Source organism: Lactuca saligna, chromosome 8 (genome assembly GCF_052625555.1).
Source record: "Lactuca saligna cultivar CGN05327 chromosome 8, ASM5262555v1, whole genome shotgun sequence".
NCBI lineage: Eukaryota > Viridiplantae > Streptophyta > Magnoliopsida > Asterales > Asteraceae > Lactuca > Lactuca saligna.
The window spans coordinates 197,872,710-197,888,704 of NC_136424.1; the positions used below are offsets into that span (position 1 = coordinate 197,872,710).

At 36.6% G+C, this 15,995-nt stretch overlaps 1 protein-coding gene across 1 annotated transcript; it reads left to right on the plus strand.

Annotated features, from left to right (window-relative positions):
• Nucleotides 1-7,776: 7,776 nt before the first annotated feature.
• Nucleotides 7,777-12,822, plus strand: GHR1 (Leucine-rich receptor-like protein kinase family protein). The gene is made up of 3 exons (XM_078967332.1): nt 7,777-9,467; nt 9,552-11,096; nt 12,016-12,822. Exons 1-3 carry the CDS (start codon nt 8,414-8,416, stop codon nt 12,600-12,602), a joined length of 3,186 nt encoding a protein of 1,061 aa, XP_078823458.1. The 5' UTR covers nt 7,777-8,413; the 3' UTR covers nt 12,603-12,822.
• The last annotated feature ends 3,173 nt before the right edge of the window (nt 12,823-15,995 follow it).

A 15,995-nucleotide genomic window follows, 5' to 3' on the forward strand; every position in this document is an offset into this window, starting at 1 on the left:
GCATCACACACACACATGGTTTCCGCATTGGGTTTCTAGGATTGTACTATGATTTTCATTACTTTTGATGTCATGATTTGAGACACAACATTATGATTTTGTAATGTGTTGCTTTATCGACAATGTTATGGTAAAATGTTTTATAAATTATTAATTCAAAAATGAAAATTTTGCTCTCGAAATTTGGGATGTTACAAGTTGGTATCAAAGCCCTGGTTTAAGGGATTCGGACACACCCTTGGGGGAGTCTGGACTCAAACCGAGGGACTAAAAGAATTTTAACAAAGAAAATAGTTTTCTTAAATTTAAAATCAAGGAAATTTGAGAAAAAACAAGGTGTGTGATGCGTGCGACCGACCGAGCTCGAGTAAGTTCTACACAAGATACCCATACTTGTTATGTTACATTATATGATATATGATTCTGAGAACTGCATGCTATATTAGGGCTAAGGATCTAGGAGGATGCCTTTTATGCTTGATATATGACTTTGAGGACTGCATGCTAGATTAGGGCTAAGGATTTAGGAGGATGCCTTGAATGCCTGTTGTACGAGCTGCATGCTAGGACTGTCTAGTCAGCGGTAGGATAACCTGATTAGGTTATGCTTGATGTGGTTACTCGCTATAGGGGTCTTGGATAACTTTAACTAAATAGTGAGCGGATATGTAACAATATCCGCAAACTAGTTAGGGAAAAGAAGTAGGGACTCCTAGTGCAGCTGATGGCGGAGAGTAGGTTGGAGGGTGCCCTAGGAAGGCCTAGGATGAGGCTAGTGGAAAAGGGTATCGACAAGGGGACTTGGTGAAGTCGAAGTAATCCTTGAGGAAAGTACGGATAAATGTGGAAGGTAGTATGGGCACGTACTACTGGAAGCAAAGGATCTGTACTTGAGTCAAGGAGGGCCGAGATGGAACCAGGAAACTTGGATAGTGTGTGAGACCTCTCGGGAGTATGTATGATCCTAACATTTATGTGTTTATTTTTAGTATGGTGATCACACGACATGGAGCAGGAGGACCAGGATCTGTGTCAGGACCAGGATCAGGCTTGGGGCGGGATCCGAGCAGGTTGATGACGGGCTACGCGAGTTCATCGCGTCTGAGATCATGAGAGGTATCCTTGAGTTGACCCTGATCATTTTCGGGTCGATCAAGGAGGGGAATATCGAGCTGATGGAGGATTGTCTCTGATCATTCAGGAGTCATTTGGCATCTAGCCAGGCAGGTACGTGCACACTGTGCATGGGGTGAAGGACCCCATTGCTGCTACAAGATGGATCGCAGACATCGATTCTGCGCAGTTGACGAGCTTCTGCCCAAAAGGGACAAAGGTCCATTATGCTGCAAGTTGTTTGAGGGATTAAGCCAGAGATTGGTGGGAGCTAGTTGGTGATTCGTTGGCCCTGAACCGGTCGTAAAGTCACTCCAAGTCATTGCATCAAGAGCTGAATCATCACCAATGGCATATCTGACCTCCTCCCACTAGTCACATGTCCTGTCCTTTAGATGACAGGATGCAAGTCGAACCTTGTCCCCGTCGGGACATCTGCTAGTACGGAATGTATTGGTGACATCCGCCAACCACCTGGTGCTCACAATGGGGTCTCGAGCCCCATGGTAGCCGGGAGCTCCACAAGCTCTGAACTCCCTAAAGTTCAGTGTACGCGACCCCATCATGGTTGCTACCTCAGTGCGGAAAGCACTCAATCTCTCATCCAAAACCTCAAGAATGCCCTCCTTGATCATGCTGAAGATCACAGGAGTCTGGTCTAGTATGTTGCGCATAATCTCTGAGGATATGAACTCCATAGTCTGCTCATCTAGCTGCTCAGCTCTAGAGCCTGAGCTTGATCCCTCACCTGAACTGCCAACTGCTGGTCTAGGGCGTAAAACCACCATTCTAAAAAATACATCATAACAAACATCAGAATACTAACATGACTCGAGGGATCACATACATTAGAAGTTCCCTGGATTCATCTCAACTTTCCTTGACTCGAGTACGGATCCTCTGCTTTCAGGAGTACGGGCCCATACTACCTTCCACATTTATCCGTACTTTCCTCAAGAACTGCCTTGACTTCACCAAGTCCCTTATACTACTAATGCTTCACACACTACTCTCATACTAGGCTTGCCCTGGGGTAATCACCATCCCACTCTCTGCCATCAGCTGTATAAGAAGTCCTTGCTATCTTCCCCTAACTAGCTCACGAATACTATTACATATCACTCAGACTAGATAATTCTTCGAATGAGAGATCCTACCCTACAACGGTTGGACTAAAATAAGAGTTGCGAAATAGAGCTAGACCTAACCTTCTAAAATTATTTAGTCCTTGCAATATGTAACTTAACATATTCGTTTACTAGTTAGTAAAAGATAACTAGAACTCCTAAAAGCACAAAGCAAGCAACATTCGAGCATTGAGTACACATAATCAAGCATATACTAATCAGGCTATCATACTGACTAATCTGTACTAGCATGTAGTTCTCATATAGTTGATACACATATAACAGACACATAAGGCATCCTTCCTATATCCTTAGTGCTAATCTAGCATGTAGTTCTCATATAACTGATAAGCATATCATATCATAAACTTGTATGGGTAATTTGGGATTACTTACTTGAGCTCGGCCGATTGCATGCACCACACCCTTTTTTCTCTTTTTACTATTTCTAAAATTCTTTTCTTTTCTTAGAAATCCTTTTTATAAAAATGGTTTTTCTTTTGAAAATTTTATACTACTTCCCTAGTTTGAGTTCAGACACACCCGAAAGTGTGCCCGAATCCCTCAAACCAAGGCTCTGATACCAACTTGAAATATCCCACAAATAAGGTCCAAAAATTTCGTTTTTAATCATTAATGAAACCATAAATACATCATCATGTAAAAAAAATATAACCCATGTATCTCAAAATGTCATAACAACTGTCAATCATAACAATCTCATATCAAATATCAGAGTAAATATCCTAGGCTAAAAGTTGTGGTGTGTGCCATGCAGTCATCCCGAGCTCTTCACTTTGCTACCAGAAGTACCTGAAACCAAAAACTAAAAATGTAAGCACGAAGCTTGGTGAGTCTTCCCAAGCTACCAAATACCATACACATATACATGCAACTAGGAGATACGGGCCCCGCCCACACTCATGGAGATATGGGCCTTGCCCACACTCCGCTAACTGGGAGATACGAGCCCCGCCCACACTCCGTTGACTATGAGATACGGGTCCCGCCCACATTCAGATACTATGAGATACGAGCCCCGCCCACACTTGGCTACTATGAGATACGGGCCCCACCCACACCCAGTTACTAACATACATACAAGTATCACACATACGACAAGTACATCTACAACTATCAAACAATCATATATATATCCATACTCAAATAATGCTATGAGATACGGGCCCTGTCCACACTCTACTAACCAGGAGATATGGGCCCCGCCCACACTCATTTACTGGTCATACACATTACATATATGGGTCGGCCTTGGTGCCTTCGACCCATTCTACTAGAGGAAAAGTTACCTCGCAAGACTGACTACTGAAACCTCAGGTGAGGAATCCCTGTCTGCTGCTCCGACGACTCTCCGTCTATCAATTCCATAATAACACTTAATCAAAATCTAATGATCCTCTTTAGGGTAAAATAACCATTTTACCTCTGGTCATAGTAAACGACCTGGTCAAAGTCAAAGTCAACGCCAACTCCCAGTCAACCCAACTCGTCAAGTTATCTCCCAACTCAATGAGTCCCTGTAACGCCTAAACTCGTGGTTGACTGAGTCAAATCATCGAGTCCCTTTACAGACTCGTCGAATTCTTCCTGTCATAATAATCGGGACATCCCGCTTCAACTCGTCGAGTCCTTCCCTGGACTCGCCGAGTTCCCCTGTCTGAATGAGCCATCCTAAAGGATTAAGCTCCAACCTTTTAGATCTATGCTCCAAACTTCACCTACATACCTACACTCGTAAGGGTAAACTTTCCAACTTTACCCGTCCTTAGTCCTTCTTAATGGGTTTAACCCAAACCCTAACTTTTTTAAGACATAAATCTTGATCCATAAGCCATAACTCCATAACCCAAGGCACAATATACTAGATCTAAGCTGATATCATATGTTGGACACGTAAAGTCCTGAACTTTCCTTTCATACATGATCTTTTAGGGTTAAAAAGACCATGTTCTTGCATACAAGCTTGCATGGGGGCTTCCATAGTCATAAAGTTTGCAACTTTATGCCATGGAACCCTTCCTAGACTCCAAATCTGAGATTTAAGTCACTTGGGACGTCCCAATCCCAAGGATCAAGGTTCTTGAATCAAAACCTTTCTTAAAATGGAAACAAATAGATCTAAGAGGATAATGATCAAGTTAGAGACTTGATTACCAGAAAATGTAGCAAATGGAGTGTAGTTCCTATATTTATTTCTTCCCCCTTGAGACTTCTATCTTCTTCTTCTCCTACGAGCTTCAAAAGGCACAAGTAACACTTAAAATGACAAGAAATAACTCAAGATCACTCAAGGTGGATTAGGGTTTCGAGATTGGGTTGTGGAGGTGACGGGGGCTGGGGTGGAGACTTGATATGATGCTTAAATAGGGTGCAAACCCTAAAGATTAGGGGTTCCTCCTTACGGACCTACTCATCGAGTCAAGGCTTTCGACTCGTCAAGTAGACCACTTAAAGCCCGTGTCTAATCTGGCATCTACTCGACAAGTTAGGTCTACCAACTCGTTGAGTAGCTTTTTCAAAATAAATACTTAAATAAATTAAATACGTACCAAGAACGGGACGTTACAAAAGTCACCTTTGATTGTTGACTTTTTGGCTTGAGTTTGACTTTTGGTCAAACTCCTAGTTTTGGAAGGTGGACCAAGGGGTTAGAGTCTTTAAATAGGGCTCAAAACCACGAAAATAAGGTTTTTACACTACGGCGGTACGCTTTGCGTACCTCAAGTTACGCTCAACATAACTCCTTAAAAATGCGACTTCTTCAGCCAGTACGCCCAACGTACTCATAGTGTACACCCGATGTACTGTTAGACTATATTTTTCCAGCTTAACTTTAAACAACCATGACTTCTTCGTTCAAATTCCATTTTCGATGATCTTTATATCCACGAAAAGGTATTAATGAGCTCTACGATTCCATCTTAATTCTTATGACTAAAAACATCTCAAACTAAAATCCTTAATTTATGCAAGAAGCCCAAAACATAAACGTTCCCATTTTACCGATTAGCTTCCATCTAATAATCCAAGGTTTAAATCACTTATTCAACATCATACACTTCCAATAAAGTCTAAACTCCATTCCTTCGAATCCCAAGGTCCCTATTTGATCCTTTAATTGTCCACAATCTTGAAATAAGAACTTCTCGAAATAGGATGTTATATATATATATATATATATATATATATATATATATATATATATATATATATATATATATTAGACCATATATAATTCATGAAAATAATATGGTAAGTAGGTTTATAAGTAATCCAGAAAAGGCTCGCTGTGGAATAACTGGAGTGCATTGAGTTTGACAAAAAATCCAGTTTATCATGAGAAGACAAAGCAAAATGATGTTAGGTTTAATTTCATTCTTTGATATTGTAAAAGAATAGATGTTATATATTGAGAAGATATCTACCAAAGAGAACCCGATATATATGTTAACAAAATCGCTACTAACGAAGAAGCTCAAACATTTTTTCCAGTTGGTGAATGTTCGTAGGAGGTAAGTCCCTTCAAGGTAGAGATTGTTAATGCGTGATTTGAAATTTGGTGATCTAAACGATATAAAGAAACCTGAATGACGATTTTGAATGGATAAATGTTCAAGCCTATAACTGGACGTGACAAAAACTTATCCATGGGGAGTGTAGGGCAGGGGCCTTTCAATATGAACTTGTTTAGTTATTCCGGATTTACTTATGGGCATGACCCTATATTTATTAGAGTTTATGGTTATGGGTATCCGTAACTAGAGATTCCAATGTTTCATTTTTGAAACATTAGAGTAATAAAAGACTTATCCGATTTGTATATGTATACGTAGATCATATCAACCGAACAAGATTAAATCTTCTTGTTGTTTTATTACTTCACTTTTCTATGATTGCTTTCCTAACATATGTCAACAAAATTAAAAAAGAGTACAAATAAAAATAAAAACACCCACAATAAATTGCTATCAATCAACTGACTTATATTGTTACACCCACTACCCACAAATAACTTATTATTACAATATTACATATATCTAGATTGCATAAAATGGCGATGATACGTGTAGACTTCCACCGATACATTCATTTAATATTAATGATTAATGATTCATGCAATAATAGCCATTAGCATGATATATACTATTCTATCTAACAACAAACATTCAAACAATCTATTTTTATGTAACATTTGATATGTATAATTTAAGTTAGTATGAGATTATGACTAAGATATCCACATTATTTCGAAACCTTTTCATGTTGTCACAATCCATTTGGTGAAAACCTTATAAACAAACATATCTCCATTTGTCCCTACACCTCTTAACCCTAACACCTACTTCACCTCCCGTTATAAAAACCTGACGTTGACAACCTCCCGTCTACCTCCGTCATCTCCGTGGGCCCCACCGTTGGTCCTACCTGGACATTGACCACGTTCCCTATGCCGCTTGGTAACAATCACTTATTTAACACGCGCGGACCCCACACATACCACTTAAGTACATCTTATACATTACTTTGGCGTCCACTATATAGAAACAAAAGATTCCACCTTTTTGTCCAATTCCCATCTTTTAAAGCTTAAGTAACATGTACTTTATGCAGTGAAATATGTACGATAATCTGGATTAGGTTAATTAGAATACTGAAAATTTGTTTTGGCGGGCAAAGTTTTTGTTTACTGACAGATTATGCGAAAATACGCTTCATTTTCCCGCTTTTTATTTAATTAAAAATTGGTAATTGATTTACTTATATCGTAAAAACTAAAAAGCCTCCAACACCTTAAAAGAAAGTGCATCATTTTTGTTCCTTCTTTTTCTATAAAAAATGGTACCTTTTTGGTAAAAAAAGATCTTTTATTCGTAAAAAGCTGTTAATTTTTTATTTGAATATATTGATAGGGTTTTATTAATGTGTTAAATATGAAAAATAATGATATATATATATATATATATATATATATATAATTTTTATTTTTATGTATTTTTTTTTGTAATTTTATTTTAAATATTATGATTGTATGTTAGAAGTTTTTTCCTGTTAATATGTTATGTTTTTATCAAATTTACCAAAATATAACATTATTATTTTAATTTTTATTTCTTATTTTGAAATTGTGCTTTTAAGTAATTTATTCAACTATAAATCAATGTTTTCAAGTCTACTTTTGTTAGAATATTATGTTTTAACCAATTTATCTAATATATAAATAAAACTTTGTTTGTATTACTTAATCAGAATGTAATGATGTGACTCATGAAAAAAAATACAAAACTATGATAAAGAAATCTGTTGATATTTTTAGCTTAAAGTTCTACAATTTTTTTGTTTCTGAAGAATATCACTAATGTAAATATGTACGAAAATTAAGAAAAAAAAAACAAACATAATAAATATGTAACTATTTTTATTCAATAAAGTTCTAAAGAGACAAACAAAATAAATCAGAGAATTCTTTATCCAAAAGAATGAAATTAAAATGAAAAAAAGTAAAAGAAACATCAAAACCCATTCACTCCACAAGTCCTGTCTTAAATCACAATATCACAGACTCTCTCTCTCTCTCTCTCTCTCTCTCACACACACACACACACACACACAGAGTGCTTCTGCCCACGCTTGCTCCGCCGCCGTAACCTCACCCTCACCGCCTCCGACAACCGACGGCAGCGCTCATGTCTCACCCTTTCAGGCCATGTTAGCAACTAAAATGCGGCAAATCTACACTCTAAGATTCGTCGATGCTTCAACCTTTTATTTCAAGTGAAAAAAAGGGTTTTCGAAACAGTGTTCAAAAAAGTTGTACATTCGTCACCACCGCTAGTACGGGTAAAGATATTCGCTAAATCTTACAAAACCTAAAACCCACACACTCCATTTGTAGTTTAAATTTCATTTCCTTCGAGCATTTCATCCTGCATTGCTTCCGTTTTACCTCTTACATCCGCTTTCTGTTCGTTTTATGAATCTTGGTGTGCTCTACAGTTTGATTTAGGTAAACCCTTTCGAGTTCTGGATATATAGCGTTCAAACCCATTTAGGGAAGCCGATAAACCCTACTTTCAAGTCGTATTGTGTTTGTGAATGCTGTTAATCTAAGTTTTTCAGAAAAGTTCAGAGCTACATTGGGTTTTTTTTGTTCGATGAAGAAGATGATTAGGGTTGTATTACTGGTTTTGTGTATTGTTCCTGCTATGAGTCAGCTTCCTTCCCAGGATATTTTAGCATTACTGGAGTTTAAAAAAGGAATCAAACATGATCCAACTGGGTTCGTTCTTAATTCCTGGAATGAAGAGTCAATCGACTTCAATGGCTGCCCATCTTCCTGGAATGGAATCATGTGCAATGGTGGTAATGTCGCCGGTGTGGTCCTCGATCATCTGTCACTATCAGCTGACATCGATTTGAATGTATTCGCAAATCTCACAAAATTGGTAACCCTTTCGATATCCAACAACTCCATTACTGGAAAATTCCCAAACAAATTAGGCGAAATGCTTTCGTTTCTCGACATTTCCGATAACCTCTTCAATTCGTCTCTCCCACCTGATATCGGAAAAGTCAATAGCTTAATGAATCTTTCTTTAGCCGGAAACAGCTTCTCAGGATCAATTCCCGATTGGATTTCAGAGCTGAGCTCGCTAAAATCTCTCGATTTAAGCAGGAACTTATTCTCTGGTCCAATTCCACCATCCATTACAACGCTAAACAACCTTGTTTACCTAAATCTATCAATGAACGGGCTCACAAAGAAAATCCCGAAAGGGTTTCAGGACATGATAGCGCTTGAAGTTCTTGACCTCCATGGAAATACGCTCGAAGGTGATTTCGACCTTGAATTCCTGCTTTTTACAACTTCCGTTCACGTTGATCTTAGTGGGAATCTGTTAACTTCTTCAAATCAAGATGGGAAGTTCTTACCTGGGATTTCCGACACTGTGAAATACTTGAATCTTAGCCACAATCGGTTAAAAGGATCTTTAGTTTCCGGTGGTTTGTTGAAGTTTGGGAGCTTAGTGACGATGGATTTGAGCTACAATCAGTTATCTGGAGAACTTCCGAGTTTTAATTTTGCATATGTTCTTCAAATCCTTAAGCTCTCGAATAACCAGTTTTCTGGGTTTATTCCGAATGATCTTCTGAAAGATGATTCATTGGTGCTAAACGAGTTAGATTTGAGTGGGAATAATTTTACAGGTAAAATAATATCATTGATTTATTTATTATATCATTTTACTTTCATTTCTTTCCATTAAAACATTTCTTTGATCAAATTCACAGGTCCAATGAGCATGATAATGCCATCAACTCTAAAAGTTCTCAATCTATCCAACAATCATCTCACGGGTGAGCTTCCATTGGTGACGGGTGGATGCACTGTCCTTGATTTATCAAACAACAATTTCGAAGGAAGTTTGACCAAATTAGTCAAATGGGCAAACATCGAGTTTCTTGACCTTAGTCAAAATCGGTTGACCGGTTCATTCCCAGAAGTCACATCTCAATTCTTGAGGCTAAATCACTTGAATCTTTCCCATAATTCTCTCAATTCAACAATCCCAAAAGTAATCACAATGTTTCCAAGACTCGAATCACTCGATCTTGCTTCAAATCAATTCAATGGACCTTTCCCAAATGGATTACTCTCCATGCCTACTTTACAAGAACTTTACATTAATGGAAACCAACTTTCGGGAAATATCGAATTTTTTCCGGATAATTCCCTATCGAATGTATCCAAGATTCGGGTTCTTGATATTTCTAGAAATCAATTCGGTGGTGAGTTTCCGGAAAGTTTTGGTTTGTTATCGGGAGTTGAAGTTCTAGATGTTTCCGGAAACAAATTCACCGGTACTTTACCAGAATCTTTAACCGGACTTACTTCTCTCGTTTCTCTAGATGTTTCCGGAAACCATTTCACGGGCCCGCTCTTAAAGAATTTGTCCGATAATTTAACGAGATTCAACGCGTCTTACAACGATTTCTCCGGAGTTGTTCCGGAAAATTTACGGAAGTTTCCGGAATCTTCCTTCTTTCCTGGAAACTCCAACCTTCAGTTTCCGAATCCCCCGGCCGGACCAAACTCCGGTAACTCCACCTCCGGGAAGAAAAAACCGATCAAAACCGTTTTCAAAGTGCTTGTAATTGTCGCGTGTGTTATTGCAGTTGTGATTTTAATCCTCCTAGCGGTTTTCATCCACTACATGCGCGTTTCACGGCGCCCGGTGGAAGTCGGGACGAAAGACATCCGCCGTCACACCGTCGGCGGGAGTGGCGGTGCAACGGCAGTTTCCTCCGGCGATATACGAAAAGGGTCGTCATCGGAGGCGATTACGCCGGAAAAGATCGGTGTTGTAGGCGGCGGCGGCGGCGGCGGCGGTGGTGCGGTGGCGAGTTTTTCACCGTCGAAAACGAGCGGTTTCTCGTACTCGCCGGATTCCGGCGACTCGTACACTGTGGAAAACCTCGCGAGGCTCGATGTCCGGTCGCCGGATCGGTTGGCGGGAGAGCTTTACTTTCTTGATGACACGGTGTCGTTTTCGCCGGAGGAGCTTTCGCGAGCTCCGGCGGAGGTGTTGGGGAGGAGCAGCCACGGGACGTCGTATCGCGCCACCCTTGATAACGGTTTGTTGTTGACGGTGAAATGGTTGAGAGAAGGTGTTGCGAAACAAAGAAAGGATTTTGCAAAAGAGGCGAAAAAGTTTGCGAATATTAGACACCCGAATGTGGTTGGTTTACGAGGGTATTATTGGGGGCCCACACAACATGAGAAGCTAATTCTTTCGGATTATATATCTCCTGGAAGTCTTGCGAGTTTTCTCTATGGTATGAATCTTTTTCTAAACTACAAATAGCAATGTACTTTATAATAGGATTTTTATTTTTGTTGCTTTGGGAATTCTATAGCCAATTATAGCAGTGTCTCACAAATACAAAGAATTTTCACTGGTATATTTTTTAAAGTATAATGCGGTAATAAAAAATTCAAAATTTCAAACTATAATGTTCTAATTAGGTAGACTTTCAAATTCATAATTTAATAAGAATTTTTTTGAAAAGTACAATGTTGTAATTGAAAAAAATGAACTTACATGCATTTATTTGTATCAAATTACTAAAATAATAAAGAGAGTTAAATGCGTGAAATAACAATGTTCTTTCATTAATTTGTGTATTAAAGCATTGTATTTTAATTTTTTTTTCTTCCTATTTACTCATTTCTTGCCATAATGATAATCAACTAGATTTTTCTAACTATAATACTCCAACAGGAAGAAGCAAAAGTAGGATGCTATAATAATCAATAAACTAAGGGTTAATACTTAATATCATAAAAGACCTTATTTTTTTGTGTTTTTTCATGATTAAACCTCATCTCTATTTTTTCATGAAAAAAACCTTGCAGTTTTTCATTTTTTCCAATCTCGCCCTTTTAATCATTTTTCTCCAAAAAAAAAGAGTTGTGAAATGTGAGTTTTTTTTTTCACTAAAAAAGTTGATGATTTATTTGGAAACATTCAGAAGGTTGAGGGTCTTTTTTCAGAAAAAAAATACAAAGTTGAGGGTTTTTTTTACAGAAAAAATGAAAAAAATAAAGATGAGGTTTAATTTGGAATAAACACAAAATACAAGGTCTTTTACGAGATTAACCCATAAACAAACCAAAGAAAAAGTAGATTGCTATTTCTTACATCTAACACAATGCAATTAATTAATTAATTAACATTTGTGTATTGGCTTTTAGATCGACCAGGAAGAAAAGGGCCTCCATTGACATGGGCACAAAGGCTAAAAATAGCAGTCGACATCTCACGCGGTCTAAACTACCTCCATTTTGACCGAGCAATCCCACACGGAAACCTCAAGTCAACCAACATTTTATTAGACGGTCAAGATCTAAACGCGCGTGTAGCCGATTACTGTCTCCACCGCCTCATGACACAAGCGGGGACCATCGAACAAATTCTTGATGCCGGAGTTCTCGGCTACCGGGCCCCAGAGCTGGCGGCATCCAAGCGGCCCCTACCCTCCTTCAAATCAGACATTTACGCATTTGGAGTTATTTTGTTGGAGCTTTTGACCGGAAAGTGTGCCGGAGATGTGGTGGCGGGGGAGGGTGGTGGTGGGGTGGATTTGAATGATTGGGTGCGGTTGAAGGTGGCGGAAGGACGGGGGGCGGATTGTTTTGAGGCGGTGTTGATGACGGAAATGGGAACTCCGGCGGCGGATAAGGGGATGAAGGAGGTGCTTGGGATTGCGTTGCGGTGTTTACGGCCGCTTTCTGAGCGCCCGGGGATTAAGACGGTTTATGAAGATCTTTCGTCTATATAAATTAAATTTAAAATAGCTAGTTTTTTTTTTTGTTTAATCTTATTATTTTTTTTTATGGTGTTAGATTAGGGATTGAACTGGGAATCAATAGTTCATTGTTCCTTTGGTTTTTTTGAAATCTTTTTTTGGTGATTTCTGAAGGTATGTTTTTGGGTTGTTTGTAATCAGATTTTACCAAAAAATTGGTTGGTTTTATGGTATGTTTGGAGGGGTTTGAAAAGGTTGGATTTCTACCATTTATGGATTGTGTGTTATGTCTACAATTTGGGAGGTTGTTAATAGGTTTGGAAGGACCTATAGCTAGGATTATTTATTGATGAGAAAAAAGTATGTACCTTTGTTATTAGATATATTTAGAAAGAGGATTTGTCCTTTTTTTTAGGTTAGATGTATTTGTAACTTTTACAGTTTTACTTTATTAATGCCACTTTCAATTTAGTCAAAATGCACATTGAATGTGTATTGAAGTTGTCATGTCAAATATAGTATCAGACAGTCATATGTCTGTGTGATGAATGCGGTATTAAACTATTATAACAGCAATTTAATTACAAAAATGTACAGAATTTTTTTCAACTCTCAAATTCAGGTTAACTAAATCAAATTTGGTATGGAACTCCCGTTTTCTCATTAGATTTTTTTTGGATTTAAAAATAAATAATTTTGCACAATTATCCGTAATATAAAATTTAGAGTAAATTAAAGGGTTATGTATAGAAAAGTTTTAAATTTTTTTCAAATGTTTCAATGAAGTATTAAAAGTTTTTTTTGAACAGAAAAATCTAAATATTTTGATGTTTTGCTTAAATTAACGAAAAAATCAGTTTTTATATTTGAACAACAAATAATAGATTAAGATTATATGATTTTTTTCAAAATATTATGATTTTTCTGTTAAAAAAAACTTTTAGTATTTTATTGAAACTTTTGAAAAAAAATTAAAACTTTTCTGTAGATAACCCTAAATTAAAAAATGGTTTTTACTTTGTACAAAAGTTGCATTCTTGGTCCAAATTGTTTTCTTTTTTAATTTTTAACTCGCAAGTGAATTTTATTGCAGTTTTGATCATTGATCTATGTGAATTGTCTTTTCTATCATTTTTAAGTTTAAATTATATTTAACTAATTTTAACTAAAAAATAAATGGGCTCTACATACCATATACCCATCGAACCCCCAACCTCCATTGTCTTCCCCCTATTTTCCTTCCAACACTTGACTTATTTAGGTCAAATTCATAACAAACTAAAACTATAGGGGCTAAAATCAGAACATATTTAAGAACATATTAGTTAGAAATGTTAAAAATAAGAAAATGATATGATCATTAGATAAAATTCAATGTAGGGTAAATAGCACAAAAGACATCAAGTTCACAAAAATTCTAATTTGATTTTTTTTTTAATCTTAAATTTGACACTATATTTCCAATTTGTTACAATTCTGACCACTTAACCGATTAACTTGGTTATTTGCTGACGTGTCATAATGACGTAACATGCTGACATGACATGTTGATGTGTCAAAATTGATTTTTTTTTCTCATAAAAGACACTAAGTTTTTATTTTATTTTTTTTTTCGATTTTAACATTAAGTTTAATTTTTATTCACTTTTGACATTGTTTTTTGTTCTAAATCGAACATCATTTTTTTCAATTTTGTTCAATGTTAGATTTGGAAGCGTGTAGTCGATAAGACCCATATGCCAGGTTTGTAAGAATCCCTACATACACAAAATTACATTAGATTCGATTGAATATGTATATTTTTTTTTGATATTTTTATAAGTATCTTAAAGTTAATAGACCCACTCAACTCAATCTTGATATGTCGTCCTCTCCCTTTCGCCAGACTTCTTCTGAATTTTATGATTCAGACTTTAATCCCATTTTCGAATGTAGCTTTTTATAAGAAGTCTATGAATCAAAAAACAAAAAATAAAACTGGGCTAGAATCATTTGGGACCACTTTGATCAAGACAAGTCCATTTACAAAAGGCACGATAAAGGCCCACCAAACCGATGTGCACATCTGATTCTGAATAAGCCATAGAATCTATTTGGTCTTGGACTCTAATTGAGTAAGTAAAGCAATTTATTCCTTTTGTATCACAATTTTACAATTAGAAAACACATGATATACATATATAAAAAGCTTACACAAAATTCGGACAACGAACGATAGCAAACAATGAAAGTTTGTCCTGAATTGGTCGACATGCAATAGAACATTTTACCAACCTTTTTACTTATATATAATTTTGACCATTTTTTTTATTTTGAGAATTAAGCTAATTTTGTTGAGAATTATAAAAATGAAAGTTGACAACCTGATGTACTGGTATAGTAGGTTACATTGACCTATTCAATATATAACTTTCATGGTTGGTATGTATAGTAAACTAATAATATGTTTAAATTTAACATTTGAAATGGTTCGTCTGCCAAATTTAATTAAAACCCTATAAAAATAAATAAGTAAAAATGTAACTTATTTCTTGTGTTTAACAGTTGAAGTTTTAAGTAATTTCTTAATTAAACATAAAATAAAAGCACTTAGGTGATATGCTACACTTTGAACCCTTTAGCCTGATCGACAACTTTTCAAAATACAACTCAAAATACAACGCCTTAACTGATCTCAAACTCTAATATAATTTTCTTTACAAAAAATGGTGTAAAAATAATCCATCTCTAACTAATTACATGGGTTTTTTTTAACAAAAAAAAGAATATTTCAAGTATATTTTACTTTTCTAACTTACTGAGATTTTTAGAAGTAACTCTTATATCTATGGGATAATGACTTCAAAGGGTAACGAACTTTCGACTTTTGTCACATTTAGTCACTAAACTTTTTTTTGTTATCTATTTGCCATTAAACTATTGAAACTGTTCACATTTTACCCTTATGACCGGCTGTTATCGGTCATAAGGGTAAAATGTGAACGATTTCAATAATTTAGTGGCAAATAGATAACGAAAAAAAGTTTAGTGACTGAATGTGAACAAAATCGAAAGTTTGTTTCCCTCTAAAAAGTTCAATGACTAAATGTGAACAAACTTCCTATTGTATTATGTTTTAGCAAAATTATTTATTTTTGTTTAATTGTAGCAACATTTGTTGATGAAGAAATCTATGAAATAAAAAAACAAAATGCAACATCTGGATTTCCAGGTATCATAATTTAAGTATTTTTCTTTTGAGTTAAGAAGAGAGACTCGACGAGTTGACGCCTCAACTCGTCGAGTAAGGTCGCGACTGATGACTCGGATTAATGAATGGACTCGACAAGTCGGTGAGGCGACTTGACGAGTCTGCGCTGTTGGCAGAAACCCTAAATCTTTGGGCCCGAGCCATATTTAAAGGCACTTATGGCCTTCAATTACCAC

Excerpts from the sequence above, each read along its gene's own strand:
- GHR1 (XM_078967332.1), top strand. The coding sequence starts at position 8,414 with ATGAAGAAGATGATTAGGGTTGTATTACTGGTTTTGTGTATTGTTCCT. Across the intron at positions 9,468-9,551 it reads GAGTGGGAATAATTTTACAG|GTCCAATGAGCATGATAATG; the intron begins GTAAAATAATAT and ends TCAAATTCACAG. Across the intron at positions 11,097-12,015 it reads TCTTGCGAGTTTTCTCTATG|ATCGACCAGGAAGAAAAGGG; the intron begins GTATGAATCTTT and ends ATTGGCTTTTAG.